The sequence below is a fragment of the Salmo trutta genome, chromosome 1 (assembly GCF_901001165.1).
Source record: "Salmo trutta chromosome 1, fSalTru1.1, whole genome shotgun sequence".
Classification (NCBI taxonomy): Eukaryota; Metazoa; Chordata; class Actinopteri; order Salmoniformes; family Salmonidae; genus Salmo; species Salmo trutta.
In genome coordinates, this window is record NC_042957.1 from 53,591,509 (window position 1) to 53,607,716 (window position 16,208).

Sequence of the window (16,208 nt, forward strand, 5' to 3'; positions counted from 1 at the left end):
CAGTATAAATTTGACCTCATTTAAAAGTTATATAGACCTTTGAGAATGCATACCCCCACCCTATCACATGATGAAGACAGAGTTTTTTCTCAGTGACTAGCCTTTATAAAGCAAGTTTACAAGGATAATGAGTTTCGTTTGCTCCAAGAAACTGCATAGCATTGTGTGTGCCTGTGGTGGGTAGATGTAAAAGTGCATTTGTGTTTATATATGTGCTTGTCTGTGAATGCTATTGTGGAATGTCATCTTACCGGCACCAAGATAACCTCAGGTGTGTGTGTGCAGGAAGTAGTTGACAGAGAGAGAGGAAGAGATGCAGTGTCTCTGCTCTGAACTAAAATCAGCTCTGCCCAGTCCTATACAACAGGTGCCATGGAGTCCTCATTCTTAGTCATTGGGATCTCAGAAAGTGGAATTTGAGTGTTTAGCTTCTACATCTGAATGAAGGGACAATATAGTATTGCCTTCTTTGCATGTCTAATGTAGTTTTTAGGACAAACTATGATGTTAATCTAGTAGATCTGTTCCCAAGTATTCCCTTGAATAAGTAGAGAGACACGTGATAGTGTCTCAATGTATGGTATGAAATTATTATGTTATTTCCAAATACAATATCTGTCTGGTCTTACTTGTGGTCAGTTTGCAGTGTACAAATTATTATCATTATGTTCCAGCCCCCTATTTACTCAGAAATAAATTGTCCAACGGCTGAATCAAGTTACCCCTGGTCTATAGTGAATATCCATTCCTGGTTGAAAATCACTGTTGCTTGTTTCTGTATATTTTCTTTATCCACTCAATGTGTCAAAAAGGACAGAACCAATGTTTATTAAAAAACGGTATTTATTGTTAAGAATATGACTGCTATGACAGCTACTGGTAAATGGATAAAATTATACAATCGTATTTTGTTCCGTATACATACTGTATTCATATGTGACATCACATACAAGTCTGTACTGGTCATTTTAATTAGAGTGCCTGTAGTCTTATGAACATAGCTAATATTCAACTTCATTTGATTACCTTCATGTATGACAATGCATTTGTTTCCTTGTTATTTAAAAAGAAATTATAGTCACATGTATGAACATAACACCGTGAACAAACATACTTGGAAAAAGTACTTGACAATAACTATCACTGTAAGGCAGCTATAGGTTTAAACGATTATAGGGCTGTGTATCCCAAATGAGTTTTATACATTTTACAGGGCACGCCCTTCATTTCAACTTTAGCATGCAGTGCAATCTCAGATATTATTCCAGATATTAGTGAGAAAAGCTTTATTCCTATCAAACTTTTCTCAGGAAATGATCATTTCTGAAACTGGCTTTGTGTTAGGTCTAACTGAGATGATTTTCTCACTGAAGATATGTCAATTTAGGTCTGGTGGATAGAAACTAAATCAAACAAAACAAAATGTATTGTCCCTTTAGTATCCACATACTGTTACAAATCGTTTTGCAGATAGTCATGTTTTATCTCCCTTTTCAGTCCTTTCCACAGAAGGAGTGTGCCATTAGGCTGGAAATCCTACCTTTGTCTTCTAAAAATAAAAGGTATTATGTTCCTTACATCCATGTGGCATGTCTGTGAATGACCACTATGAGTGGTTTTAACAGACACAACCTTGGATCCTTTCTGGTTGTTGTACAGCGTCTAGTGTGACTGTTGTACTGCAGCTGCTATAGCACAGAGTTGCACGATATCAAAAGATAGTTCCATCCCAGAATTGAATGACAGTTTAATGGAATCTGCTTAGTATAAGGTATATTTCTTATGAAGATATAATGAAACCTGTCATGTTTTAAAGGTTGTTTTTTATATACAGTGGGGAGAACAAGTATTTGATACACTGCCGATTTTGCAGGTTTTCCTACTTACAAGCATGTAGAGGTCTGTAATTTTTACCATAGGTACAATTCAACTGTGAGAGACGGAATCCAGAAAATCACATTGTATGATTTTTAAGTAATTCATTTGCATTTTATTGCATGACATAAGTATTTGATCACCTACCAACCAGTAAGAATTCCGGCTCTCACAGACCTGTTAGTTTTTCTTTAAGAAGCCCTCCTGTTCTCCACTCATTCATTACCTGTATTAACTGCACCTGTTTGAACTCGTTACCTGTATAAAAGACACCTGTCCACACACTCAATCAAACAGACTCCAACCTCTCCACAATGGCCAAGACCAGAGAGCTGTGTAAGGACATCAGAGATACAATTGTAGACCTGTACAAGGCTGGGATGGGCTACAGGACAATAGGCAAGCAGCTTGGTGAGAAGGCAACAACTGTTGGCGCAATTATTAGAAAATGGAAGAAGTTTAAGATGACGGTCAATCACCCTCGGTCTGGGGCTCCATGCAAGATCTCACCTCGTGGGGCATCAATGATCATGAGGAAGGTGAGGGATCAGGCCAGAACTACACGGCAGGACCTGGTCAATGACCTGAAGAGAGCTGGGACCACAGTCTCAAAGAAAACCATTAGTAACACTACGCCGTCATGGATGTGGTCTGATGAGACAAAAATAGAGCTTTTTGGTCTAAACTCCACTCGCCGTGTTTGGAGGAAGAAGAAGGATGAGTACAACCCCAAGAACACCATCCCAACCGTGAAGCATGGAGGTGGAAATATCATTCTTTGGGGATGCTTTTCTGCAAAGGGGACAGGACGACTGCACCGTATTGAGGGGAGGATGGATGGGGCCATGTATCGCGAGATCCTTCCCTCAGTAAGAGCATTGAAGATGGGTCGTGGCTGGGTCTTCCAGCATGACAACGACCCGAAACACACAGCCAGGGCAACTAAGGAGTGGCTCCGTAAGAAGCATCTCAAGGTCCTGGAGTGGCCTAGCGAGTCTCCAGACCTGAACCCAATAGAAAATCTTTGGAGGGAGCTGAAAGTCCATATTGCCCAGCGACAGCCCCGAAACCTGAAGGATCTGGAGAAGGTCTGTATGGAGGAGTGGGCCAAAATCCCTGCTGCAGTGTGTGCAAACCTGGTCAAGAACTACAGGAAACGTATGATCTCTGTAATTGCAAACAAAGGTTTCTGTACCAAATATTAAGTTCTGCTTTTCTGATGTATCAAATACTTATGTCATGCAATACAATGCAAATTACTTACTTAAAAATCATTCAATGTGATTTTCTGGATTTTTTTTAGATTCCGTCTCTCACAGTTGAAGTGTACCTATGATAAAAATGACAGACCTCTACATGCTTTGTAAGTAGGAAAACCTGCAAAATCGGCAGTGTATCAAATACTTGTTCTCCCCACTGTATACCCTGTTCAATGTTGCTGTCAGATCATGTCTAAGAAACTCTATACAAGCTTCTCTAAAACTGAACAAGAGACAGTATTGATCCAGTTGTTAGATGGTAGACGAGAGCTCTTATCATTATGAGGAGGAGCTTTTCAATTCAAATCATTCATGTAAAAGGTTTATTGAAAAACATGGATCCCTCTGAAGGTGTTGAGTGCAAGGATTCAGAACCAAGGTCACCCAGTAAGTAGTCTAATGATCAAAAGGGTTCTTCTCCTCACAATGATAGACATTTGGTAAATGTTTCAGACTTTGATCTCCTCTTCCTCAGGGAAGGCGTAAGGGGCTTTAGGCTGGCTGAGGGGGGAGGAGGAGGAGGAGGCAGAATCGCTGCGATGACTCCTGGAGAAGGAGCCTCCCCCGTAGTGACGCGCCAGCACATCAGCTGCCCTCTGGAACCTCTCAGCTTCCATAACTGGTTCTACCTGTGTAGGAGACCGCATAGATGCGTCTGGCATCTTAAGAGACCTCTCATCCTCCTCCTCTCCCTCTGGCCACTCTGAGCTGCAAGAGCGCCCCCTGTTGTTCACATTCACTTTGAGCGGAGTGCTTGACATGGAAGGGTTTGATGAGCTTAGCATGGGGCTCTGCACAGCCAGCTCAAACACAGAGCTCTGCTCCTCCTCTTCCTCCTCTTCCCCCAACTCCCAGCTGTGATTGGGCATACTGAGGCAACTGGGGCTGTCAATCATGCCCAGAACCTCACTCATGAGAGAGGGGCCAAGGTCCACTGTGAACGAGGTGAAGGAGTCGGAGCGCGTTAGCGCGAAGCCGTCGTTGTCTGGGAGCGAGCCACAGTGATAGTCCTGAGCGAACAGTCCAGTGCCATCCTGCAGCTGTTTATCAAGGCGGGAGTGGCGGGGTAGTGTTACGAAACCAGACTGCAGACCTGCAGACAGGAAGGAGACAAACATATTAAAATGCAATACATTTTTAGAACAGTTCATGCCTTGAAAAAGGCCATTGTTGATTCTATTAATGCATCTACAGTATAATATCCAATTACTTTCATTCGACAGAGAAACCAACTTTCAAAGAAGTGCATTGAAAATAATGTCAGGGAGCCTTGCAGTTTGCCTCATTGGCCAGAGGGTGACAGTATAAAACAAGCAAGGTGTTTAGTCGTTTCAGAGCACCAGCCCAACCCACACACACATTCCACGGTGCCATGACTTCACTGGTTCTGAATGCTCCCTGGGTGGGGTATAGGGGGGGGCTTGGTTTAATGCCTAGTGGACAGTTCTCAGCCACTACTGAAAGAGAGGTGAGAGAAGGACCCAGAAAGGCATATAAAGAGGATAACAGAGTGGGAAAGAGAAAGGAACTTAAAGTTAAAAAAGTTAATGACGTGGAGAGTAGAAAAGGAATGAGAGGAAAATGGGACAGGAGAGGAAAGAAAGAAGAGCTAAAGAAATGACCAGAATATACAAATGAACATGTACATCACAGTAAGAGGTGATATAGTGTGAGTTAACCTGTTAATCCCCCAGGTCATCTAGCTCTCTGTGCCCTCTGTTGGTGCTCTTTATTTGGGTACATTCCATCTGAGTTGGGTAACTAAACCCCTACCCCTGAACACACACACACACACACACACACACACACACACACGCAGTTTCGCTGTACCAGCAGTGATTTAAAAGGGAGATGATGAGTGTTGGGTTTATGCGGTGCAGTCAAGCAGCACACAAACACAAAAGATGACAGGAAATGCCCTGTTGGTATCTTTCTCTCCCCAGCTATGTTTGTTTGTGTTTATAGGCGTAATTGTACGCAGGTGACTCAGAAAACAATTATCTGTTTGTTGACTGTTTGGTGGTTTGAGAAGAGGAAATTGCAACCTGTGTGTGTGCGCATGCGTGTGCATGTGTGTGTGTGTGCAATATGTCCTTTTCCCCATTACAGATGTTCTTACCGTAGCTGTAGAGGGAGGTATCTGGGGAGCTCACTGAGCTGGGGAACAGCACCCTCTGGTAGCCGTTGGGCATGTCAATGTTCAGCTGGGGCAGTGAGATGGCGTTCTTGATGATGGGTGAGACAGGAGGCGGTGGGGGTGAAAGGTCACGGGAACCGATCCTGGCACGGGGCACAGGGGACCTGCGTACATGCCTCAGGGTGCGGGAGAAGAAGCGGGTGGTCTTCGTGCTGCTGGTGGGTGAATCGGGGCTCGCTGGTTCCCCTTTGCCCCCATGGTTGCTAAGGAAGGAGGTGTCTCCGAACACATCGCCGCCGCGGCCCACGTGCATGGTGTGACGAAAATCTGGGAGCGGTGGGCTGATCATGTCCACGGAGAGTTCGCTCTTAAAGCGCCTTTTCCCCTGAGAGCCCGACGCTAGGCCTTTAATCCCTGGCAGTTTTCCCAGACTCATGGTAGCAGAGATGACTACCCTTTAAATATAATTAATCAGGGGGATTAAAAGTCCAGTAAGAAATCAGTCAACTTTTCCAATGTAAAATGAGTGTTAAAAGACACTTAAACAACTTTCTGGATCTTTAAAAAAAAGAAAAACTCAAAGTATGTGCTGAGAAAGTGTGTGGAATACATTCTCCACACGGCAGCAAGTGCCAGCTATTCATCGAGCGTAAGCCTGCAGTTTGGCTGTAGGAAGTCCCACTGAAGTTTTCAGTTGAATGATGGTTATCTATGGAGTCAGTCAACATTCAAAGCTTTCTCTCTCAGGATCAATTCTGTGCTTTAGAATGACTCCAGCCTCAAAGAAATCCTGTCCTCCTTCCCAGCAGCTTTTAGTCATGAGGAATAAAAAGAGGAGGAATGACACATCCCAGGGATTCTGGAATAACCACAGCCTATGTGGTCTGAGCTTGGGATCCACTGGTCTTTTCCCAGACGGTGGGATTTTGAATGTCAATTCAGAAAATATATCCACTTGCGGCTCCAAATATATACTGACAGTTAAAGATAACTCATCCAGTATTTGTGCAGTGAAAGAGTGAGAGAATACTAAGAGATGCTCATATTTTGTCAGACAAAATACATTGAAGTGGTGCCTGACTGTTATTTTGAACTTGTGTTTCTGCTTGTGAACACTAACAATATAACTACCATGCTCTCTCTGTTGGCAAGCTCATACCTGTGAACGTTTCTAGAGCTAAATCAATCTTAGACGTGCACAACAATTTCTATAATTAGGTCATTTAAATGCACCTTTCCCTTCAGCAACAAAAATATACAGGTCCTTAAACTTCCCTCTCAAAGTTAAGCAATGAGGCTTTACAAAAATAATATTCTTGTTCTTCTCTTTTTAGGATCAGTCCAAACTGAAGTCTATACCTATCTCCTTTAAAATGAGCACCAATGTCTTCTGTCAAGGCTGGACAGCCAGCAGTGTTACCTAGAGACCCCTTTCTGTGAAAACCATCCAAGGTCTTGTTAACAAACAGTTAACCAACATCCCACCCGTCTAGACACTAATCAGCTAGCCAGAGGTTTACGAGATCCTCCTAAAATGAGAAGAAATATGTATGTTTTCTGTAAACCTAGTTAAAATTCCTTTGCAACTTGGCACAGTACAGTAGATAGGAGTTAGGCTGTGTTATACATCTGAAAGTGGTTATGTTTAAGCTGCTTGGCCCTGTGTGCTCTGTCCAATAAACTTGTTGGAGATTATAAATAACTTGTTAAGGAACTGTATTGGGATTATGTCAGCTTTAAAACACCCTTTATTACCACTTCACTCTCACCCAGTGCTTTCTCTTCTCACCACTACAGGCTTCAACACCAAGACAACACCAAGACAACAACTCTCACCAACCAGGTCACTTTAGATATGGCTTATTGAGGATTGACTCAATAGGCTGACACCTTTGATTGTCAGCTAATAATCTTCTCTAATGCACCTACACACATGAACACACTGCACTCAAATACCAAAACACACACTTGATACTTAATCACTTAACTGACAACTCAGATCCTTCCAGTTAATGATGGAGGTTTCTAGGCTGCCGCAAGTCTCCTCAATCAAGTCCTTCTTCCCTTCAGATACAGTAAGTGTTTCCAGAAACTAATTTGTAATCCTGCTTTGAAAGCAACCTCACCTTATAGTCCCCTGTAATCAAAAACTAAAATATCTCCAACCTGTAACTCACTAGTCACTCAGTCGTTTTAGTATTCCCTCATAGAAGCTTTATCTTGAATGTACCGTCCACAGGGGTGGTCAGCTTTCAGTCCCTCTGAGACCCAGCAGAAAGAGCAGGGGGTCCGTTCACACATGTCGTCTCCACTAAAGCGCTTTATCTGCGTGTGGCACCACACAGTCCATGGGACATCCTGTCACTTCGCTCCCCTCTCACCGGGACTGTTGTCTTCTTTTATCCTTTGTTGTAGAGTTCAGCAAATTTACCACAGTCCCGGGACACCAGGCATTTAGGGGCAATGAAACACCATACAAAAGGGATAATGCTTTATAAAAAAAAAGGCAATACACTAAAGTGCAGTAATCCGTGCGACTGTTTTGTCTGCGTCTTGGAAGAAAAGGAGCTCCTCTGGGATTGGCCGTGTCCTGGATTAGTTTCTAATCCCTCTCTTCATTCCTCCCTCTCCTCTCGTTCTCTGCCTCCCACAATCCAGATAGTGTTTTGAGATACAGGTAAGTGGCTCCTCTCTCTTTCTTCAATGAGACCATGTCAGGGCTGCCTGGAGAAGACTTCACAGAGAGTTACAGAGTTAGAGAAAAGGCAACCATTAATAGGACACATAAATGGGGTCACATAAATGGGGTCACATAAATGTGTCCGGTTGCTGAACATCTAGATTGACTTATTTTGGGAATGCTTCTTTTCACCCAGTTTTGGCTCATGAGTCCCTTCTAACGGCCAACAGGTCATAAAATGTATTTTTTTTGTTGGTATGTGAGTTGTTTTCCAAAATAAGAGAGCACCACAACACATTTTAGAGAGCCTTGTATGTCATTGCCAGACTCCAAATGCAATATATACATTTCAACAAGACCAGTTCTCTCAGAGGTCTTTACAGCAGGTCTCCCCAACTTCCGGTCCGCAGATCAGGTGATTTTATTTGTCCTCCTGTTTTCTGAGCAAAAATAAAAGCATAAAAGACTGTAAAAACACCAGAAAATTAGCTCCAAGTGATTTTGGAAATCTGTTCCAAAGTATTCCCATGTACAATAGAGAGATGTGTGATTTAATAAAAATGTAATGTGATTATGTTTTGGTCAAACATTATATATTTTTAGGCTTCTTGCGGTCAATTTGCAGTCTAAAAATGATTTGTAATTATGTTCCGGCCCCCTGACCATCCGCTCAAGAACAAAATCAGTCCGCGGCTGAATCTTGTTCTGCTTTACAGAATCTTAATTGTTTAATTGGCAGGTTTGTCTCAAACCCTCTTAACAAAACTGACACCCTAGGAAGAATGCAGAATTAACATAATTCTGTATTCTAGAGTTACAATGTACATCTAATTTTACACCACTAACTGTATTTAAGGCACTTCAGGACTGTAGCCATGTTTATGTAGGTCTACTCTAGTCTGTCATGTTTGTCCTAAATGCTGAGGAAGTGAACACCTAACTTAGCCCCATGTGGCTTTGGCTGACTGCTCCACAGCGTCTCTGAGGATTAGTGTCATGGCCTGTCAGTGTGACGTGGTGTCTCATTTGGAGTACAGGGGTTAGAGTAGAGGCACCTGAGGCTGCTGCTACTCAGGCTTAGGATAGTGGGGGAAGGAAAGGGGGAAGGAGGACTGAGGATGTTTGTCGATGGCGCCTGTACTGTTCCGTCTTCTCATGAACGATTTGCTGCAATTCAATTAAGAGGCTGATTAGTCGTCTGTGACGGTAGCGTGCGAGTGGCAGGGAGGAGGGACGGTCGCTGCTGGCTGGTTGCCTGTTGTGTCAAAACCAATCTGTTGTAAGGGATGCCTGTCCCTGGCTAGTTGCCACTCCTATCGTTCACAGTGGGTGTCTCTGTCTCTTATAGCACCTCTGCAAGCTCCCCTAATCGCACACTAAATGGCTCCCTCCTTCCCCTACCCTGATATTTTACACGGTCCCATCTCTCTCTCTCTTTATCAGTAATTCCACAACTTTCTGTGAGCTTTTAGATGCCTCTGTGCTCATAAACCCTATACTGCAGACCAGGAATCCACCGCAGGCTCTTTATATAGTACATGGACTGGTTAAAGACGCACAGGGAGATGCATGGCTCTGCTAAACATTATATTTATTATTTAATTGTACCGGCGCACATCCGTAAACAAGATGAGTTATGCTGCAAGGCTGGCGAGGGCAGCCTGTCTGATTGTATTTAAACTATGGAGGGAGGGAGGGAGGGAGGGAGGGAGGGAGGGAGGGAGGGAGGGAGGGAGGGAGGGACGGCGATCTGAAACTCTAATGGGAGCAGTGGGTGAGGGGAAGACAGCCGGACGCGCTTCATTATGGCCGTCAAATAAAGGACCTAAAGCTCTGAATGGAAACACTTTTAATCTCCCTTTCTTGTCAATTTTTCATTCTCTGTCTCCCTATACTCTTTTTGCTCTCTCATCACACTTTCCTTGCCTCTCTCTTTCATTCTTTCTTTCTTTCTTTTCTTCTTTCCCCTCTCTGTGTCCTCCTGCTTGCCCAGTAAATGGGTTTAAGTCTTCAGAGGAACAGCTGGTACCACAAAGCCCGCAAATTGCAGAACTGAGCTCTGCACTGGGATGGTTCTGCCACAGTGGGTCAGCTCTGAGGATGCTTCCACTGGAGAGTCCTGGTCCCTTTAGAGCAGGGTACCCCAACTTGTGGCCCGCGGGCGTGGTTGGTTTAATTTGCCCTCCAAGATTTATGAAAAATAATAATTGTTGGACATAAAAAAGGAGGAAATCAACTCCAAGTGATTTTAATTGTGGAAATCTGTATTCCCACGCATTATAAAGAGACACGTGATCATATACAAATGTAAGCAATGTTTGAAATTATTTTGTTTTAGTCTAAAAATATACATCTGCTCAAGAAAAAAATCGGCCCACAGCAGAATCTAGTTGATGATCCCTGCTTTAGAGCATTGCATCACCAGGCTGTGGGTTAAGACGCATGACTCCAAATACTGTCACTTAGTTTACGAGGATCTACTTTTGCGACGTGGCTATAGAAAGTCTGCCAGGTCCCCTAGTGGTGTGGTGACTGTGTGTGTGTGTGTGTGTGTGTGTGTGTGTGTGTGTGTGTGTGTGTGTGTGTGTGTGTATGTGTATGTGTATGTGTATGTGTATGTGTATGTGTATGTGTATGTGTGTGTGTGTGTGTGTGTGTGTGTGTGTGTGTGTGTGTGTGTACACATAGTCCTCCCTCCCCATAATTCCCTTGATGCAGTACCTTGCAACATTTCAACATTGCATTGCCTAATGCTCAAATAAATCTCCAAAGATGTTCATTTCCCAGCACTCTCTCTCATCATTAACCAGTGTCTTCTTGACCATACTTACTATGTTAACACAACAGAAGGGCAATAAGTCAGAATGACAGTGGAGTGTAAATACATCCCTATTCCATTTCAATAGCATGTTAGACCACCAGACCAGAGAGTGTTTGCTCTCTAAACTTCCACATAGCAAACATCAGTAGAGGCCATTTACAGAAATACCATCAGAAATGTCGCAATAAGGGAGCCTCTTATGATAAGTGTTTTGCTGCTGCTCCCTTCTTGCTGCTCTCAGATCAGTTACTAGCAGAGTGATTGTGTGAGGTAAGCTTCACTATTCACTGGCCTGTGATGCTGGCAGGATCTCAGTACAGTTGTGCCATGACACACCAGCAGTGGCCAATTGATTTCACTGTTTCGAAGTACTGGGTTTCTTGGGGTCCAATTGAAAGCCGCAGAGGTTTTAAGACACCTGTTTGTGAAATAATTAACCCCTAGAATTTATATGAGAGAGCATTGATTTAGAATTACATATTCAAAGCGTTACAGGACAATGAATTAGGATTTTGGTTACTCTTGTTCTATTTACACATCATGCTGAATACTGGCAATGGGTAGTCATTTCCTGATGTAGGGGTGCACGCATTCAGAAGAAATTAATCAATGTTAATCAACTCTGACCTCATTTTGTAAGTTAACCCTGATCTACAGTTTCATAAACAATGTACATGCAGCCAAGATAAGTGGTCTGGTTTTAGGTTCATTCTACAGTATGCACCTAGGGATGTTGAGAATGTAAGTATGTAAGGGGCCAGAAATGGGATTAGAGAAAGAAAATATCAAAAAAACAAACACACACATGTCCTTGTTGGTGACACAACCGCGCGCACGAGCGCACTCACGAACGCGCACACAGACACTCACAATAAAACATTCATGCATAAGAGATGATGGTCTCAGACTCTCCAAAATAATTAGCCTACCTTCCTGTAGCCTACTTGAAATTATAATCACTGAAACACAGTAACAATGTGAATTTCTAATGAGATTTTTGTAACTGGACTGAGAACATTCACTGTCACCTTGTGCACTGGTCCCACTGTCCCCAGCTATGCGCCACTGTCAGCTCTCTCTCTCTCTACGCACAATTATGCGCTCCAGGCACACAACCGATCCCAACTCCTGTCTAGAATATCCGACAGTCTACCTCGTCTCGATGTAGAAAATTACTATACAACATTACAGATTTGATACAAAATTTAAGGGACTGATCAACGTGATATATTGCCCCCACCATTAGCAACTGTAAATTGAAAACTAATTGTTTCAATTTGTCTTTACTTTACTGTTTATTTATGCATTAGCCTACAATAATAATGTATCAGCAATTAGGATAAAGATATGTGAATAAAGTAATTTCCATACGAAGTATAGACTATGTAATATTTTTTTCCGATGTAAACTTACCATAAAATCCACTGAAAGTTCGCTTTCGCTCCATAAGCTATGAAGGGAAAAGGTACATAGAAATTGTATTTTCAATGTGTGCCACCCTTGTCTTCTTTGATATGTTTCGATGTATTAAAATGTTTCCAGTAAAGTCCATAATGTGCTTTACAGAGGTGTTGCGATGCTGCTTAGAAATTGTTTCGCTGGAAGATGGGAAGGGGATACAGGGCTGCGCCGCAGGAACGTGAGCGACAAAACAGTTGTCAAATCAGGATTTGAATGACGCCTTCAACAAACGTTCACCGTAAGAAAAAAATGGTGTGAGGACTTGGAAGTCTTGTAACATTTATGCACACTAATCGCTGTACAGTCGTGGACAAAAGTTTTGAGAATGACACAAATATTAATTTTCACAAAGTCTGCTGCCTCAGTTTGTATGATGACAATTTGCATATACTCCAGAATGTTATGAAGAGTGATCAGATAAATTGCAATTAATTGCAAAGTCCCTGAATCCCCAAAATTCACTGAATCCCCAAAAAACATTTCCACTGCATTTCAGCCCTACCACAAAAGTACCAGCTGACATCATGTCAGTGATTCTCTTGTTAACACAGGTGTGAGTGTTGACGAGGACAAGGCTGGAGATCACTTTGTCATGCCGATTGAGTTTGAATAACAGACTGGAAGCTTCAAAAGGAGGGTGGTGCTTGAAATCATTGTTCTTCCTCTGTCAACCATGGTAACCTGCAAGGAAACACGTGCCGTCATCATTGCTTTGCACAAAAAGGCTTCACAGGCAAGGATATTGCTGCCAGTAGGATTGCACCTAAATCAACCATTTATCGGATCATCAAGAACTTCAAGGAGAGCAGTTCAATTGATGTGAAGAAGGCTTCAGGGCACCCAAGAAAGTCCAGCAAGCGCCAGGACCGTCTCCTAAAGTTGATTCAGCTGCGGGATCGGGGCACCACCAGTACAGAGCTTGCTCAGGAATGGCAGCAGACAGGTGTGAGTGCATCTGCACGCACAGTGAGGCGAAGACTTTTGGAGGATTGCCTGGTGTCAAAAAGGGCAGCAAAGAAGCCACTTCTCTCCAGGAAAAACATTAGGGACAGACTGATATTCTGCAAAAGGTACAGGGATTGGACTGCTGAGGACTGGGGTAAAGTCATTTTCTCTGATGAATCCCCTTTCCGATTGTTTGGGGCATCCGGAAAAAAGCTTGTCCGGGGAAGACAAGGTGAGCGCTAGCATCAGTCCTGTGTCATGCCAACAGTAAAGCATCCTGAGACCATTCATGTGTGGGGTTGCTTCTCAGCCAAGGGAGTGGGCTCACTCACAATTTTGCCTAAGAACACATCCATGAATAAAGAATGGTACCAACACATCCTCCGAGAGCAACTTCTCCCAACCATCCAGGAACAGTTTGGTGACGAACAATGCCTTTTCCAGCATGATGGAGCACCTTGCCATAAGGCAAAAGTGATAACTAAGTGGACAAAACATTGATATTTTGGGTCCATGGCCAGGAAACTCCCCAGACCTTAATCCCATTGAGAATTTGTGGTCTATCCTCAAGAGGCGGGTGGACAAACAAAAACCCACAAATTCTGACAAACTCCAAGCATTGATTATGCAAGAATGGGCTGCCATCAGTCAGGATGTGGCCCAGAAGTTAATTGACAGCATGCCAGGGCAGATTGCAGAGGTCTTGAAAAAGAAGGGTCTACACTGCAAATATTGACTCTTCCATCAACTTCATGTAATCGTCAATAAAAGCCTTTGACACTTATGAAATGCTTGTAATTATACTTCAGTATTCCATAGTAACATCTGACAAAAATATCTAAAGACACTGAAGCAGCAAACTTTGTGGAAATTAATATTTGTGTCATTCTCAAAACTTTTGGCCACGACTATACTGTTGCAGCAGCAAACACTTTTATGATGCATAAATTAATTGTATGTTCTTTTCTCATTAACAAATACAATGTGGTTGTTAATCAACTCTGGCTTTCAATTCAGTTGATACGTCCTCTTTATTTTAGTTCCTGATGTTAGGATATTTTTTAGGCCAATACAAAAACGTGCCACTAATTATTTGTACACTCTTGAAAAAAGGTGCTATCTAGAACCTAAAATGGTTATTTGACTGTCCCCATACGAGAATCCTTTGAAGAACCCTTTCGGTTCCAGGTAGAACCCTTTTGGTTCCAGGTAGAACACTTTTGGGTTCCATGTAGAACCCTTTACACAGAGGTTTCTACGTGTAATCCAAAAGGGTTCTACATGGAACCAAAAAGGGTTCTTCCTGGAACCAAAAAGGGTTCTCCTATGGGGACAGCCGAAGAGCTATTTTGGAACCCTTTTTTCCCTAGATTGTAGGTCTTGAAGTCTACATAGTATTGCCATCCATCCCAGCCAGCAAGAGCTTGGAACAGGGAGTTAGATGGAGGGGGTTAAGGGGGTGGGTGAATGGGTGAATGGACTGTTGGACACTCCAAAAGGATACAGCCTCGTCAGGAATGCCCAAGAATCGACAAAGCCATGATGTGCCAGCAAATAGTTTCCAAATTCCAAAGTGGTTAGTGATTGGGCTAATCTTGTAAAACTCCTTGAGCCCTGGTGACCTGGGCTGTTGGCTGTTTCTCAAACCAGCAGGCAATCAGCAGGAAGGCAGGCAGCTCTGGAGTATCTGGGGGTCAATGTGCTGGATTTCATGTCTGTCCCCAAAACACAAAACCACATACCACTGGGCTGAAGTTAGAAGGCAGAAAGAAGAGGGGGTGTAAGGATGTCAGACACCAAAGACACTCTGAGACCAGAACAATGAGGCATAGTTTGGAACCTTGATTTCCCTTGCTCATACAACCCTCTCTCAGTCAGCTCCCTCCCTCCCTCCCTCTCTCCCTCTTTTCCTTATTTTTTCTCCCTCACAATTGCCCACTCCACTCTATCCCAAGGAAAACAGTCTTGGGCTGAGTATGCCGGTTCTTCAACAAAAAAGAGCATGACAGTTTTGGACCCTGGACCTAAAGGAAGGCAAGATTACATTTTACTCTTTCTCCCTCTCACACTTTCTCATACATAGAATTAATTCCTCACACACTATTTGCCATTTTCCATCGCTCTCCTCTCTTTTTGTACCCTCTCAACTCTCTAATCCTCACCTTTTTAATCACCTTTTCTCATGCTCTCTCCTCCATGCTCTCCCCTCCATGCTCTCCCCTCCATGCTCTCATTCAGAATTAGACATACTGAGGTTCTGCAGCTGTTGTCAACCGGACCTGGTAGTCCTCATACATTTACAGAAGTCTGTCTGACCTCATCAGCCCCACAAATCCATCCTTTACACCCACTCCTCCTCCTCTCCCTCCCTCTCTCCCTCCCTCCCTATTGGCTTCTGAGGTTCCGGCACATTCCCCTTCATGGGAAATGGATTTCTCCACTGATCACTTATTTCCCAGGCAACTATGAAAGCCTCTCCTGCCATTAGTCTCTATTTGTTCAGTTCTCCAGCTGCCAGGCCTTCCTGAAGTGGGCGTCAGTGAAACCACAGGCACATCCACGAACCCCAGAAGCCTCGGTGCAAAGTTGAAGTAAAATATGAACCGATGATCTGAGGATGAGAACAAACAATATCCACATCGTTGGGATGTTCAGAATCACCCAGGATATCTTTGTATAGTGGCAAATTCTGGCAAACTTGTAGGACCGTTTTTATGGGATGCCCTGTATGCTGGTTGAGGCATTGGCACATACAGCACTATTGTTTTAAAGTTTTGAGTGTAGGCTTGACTGTCACAGAGTGAGGTCTAACTGATTCTGTGTAGTTTTTGGTGGCTGTGAAGTTTCTGTCCCCATGGTCTTCAGGTCTTGATCCCTCATGATGATATCGGTGCTCCCACTTGACCCACTTCACCCATAAACCAGTCAGCAAGCCAGAATCCAATCAACCACTTACAGAAGCAACTGAAGTCAGTCAAGGGTCAGTCAAGTTTAATAATGCATAACACATACAGTAGTAACAGATGGTAA

At 43.3% G+C, this 16,208-nt stretch overlaps 1 protein-coding gene across 2 annotated transcripts; it reads right to left on the reverse strand.

The window, feature by feature from the left end:
- Nucleotides 1-3,434: 3,434 nt before the first annotated feature.
- On the reverse strand, nucleotides 3,435-15,463 carry LOC115200110 (cdc42 effector protein 1). Of its 2 annotated transcripts, none has more exons than XM_029762862.1 (3): nucleotides 15,341-15,463; nucleotides 5,254-8,005; nucleotides 3,435-4,227 (listed from the first exon to the last, which is right to left on the reverse strand). In XM_029762862.1, the coding sequence occupies exons 2-3, from the start codon at nucleotides 5,705-5,707 to the stop codon at nucleotides 3,584-3,586; spliced, it is 1,098 nt and encodes a 365-aa protein (XP_029618722.1). In that variant the 5' UTR covers nucleotides 5,708-8,005; nucleotides 15,341-15,463; the 3' UTR covers nucleotides 3,435-3,583. The 2 variants fall into 2 exon arrangements, with proteins under 2 accessions (XP_029618722.1, XP_029618712.1); XM_029762852.1 differs by lacking the exon at nucleotides 15,341-15,463 and adding an exon at nucleotides 12,186-12,446.
- Nucleotides 15,464-16,208: the final 745 nt, after the last annotated feature.

What these genes read in the sequence shown, in the direction of transcription:
- LOC115200110 (XM_029762862.1), bottom strand. Translation starts at nt 5,707, where the DNA reads ATGAGTCTGGGAAAACTGCCAGGGATTAAAGGCCTAGCGTCGGGCTCT. An exon ending in TACCTCCCTCTACAGCTACG is followed by an intron (nt 4,228 to 5,253) that starts GTAAGAACATCT and finishes TCCTGTCTGCAG; the next exon opens with GTCTGCAGTCTGGTTTCGTA.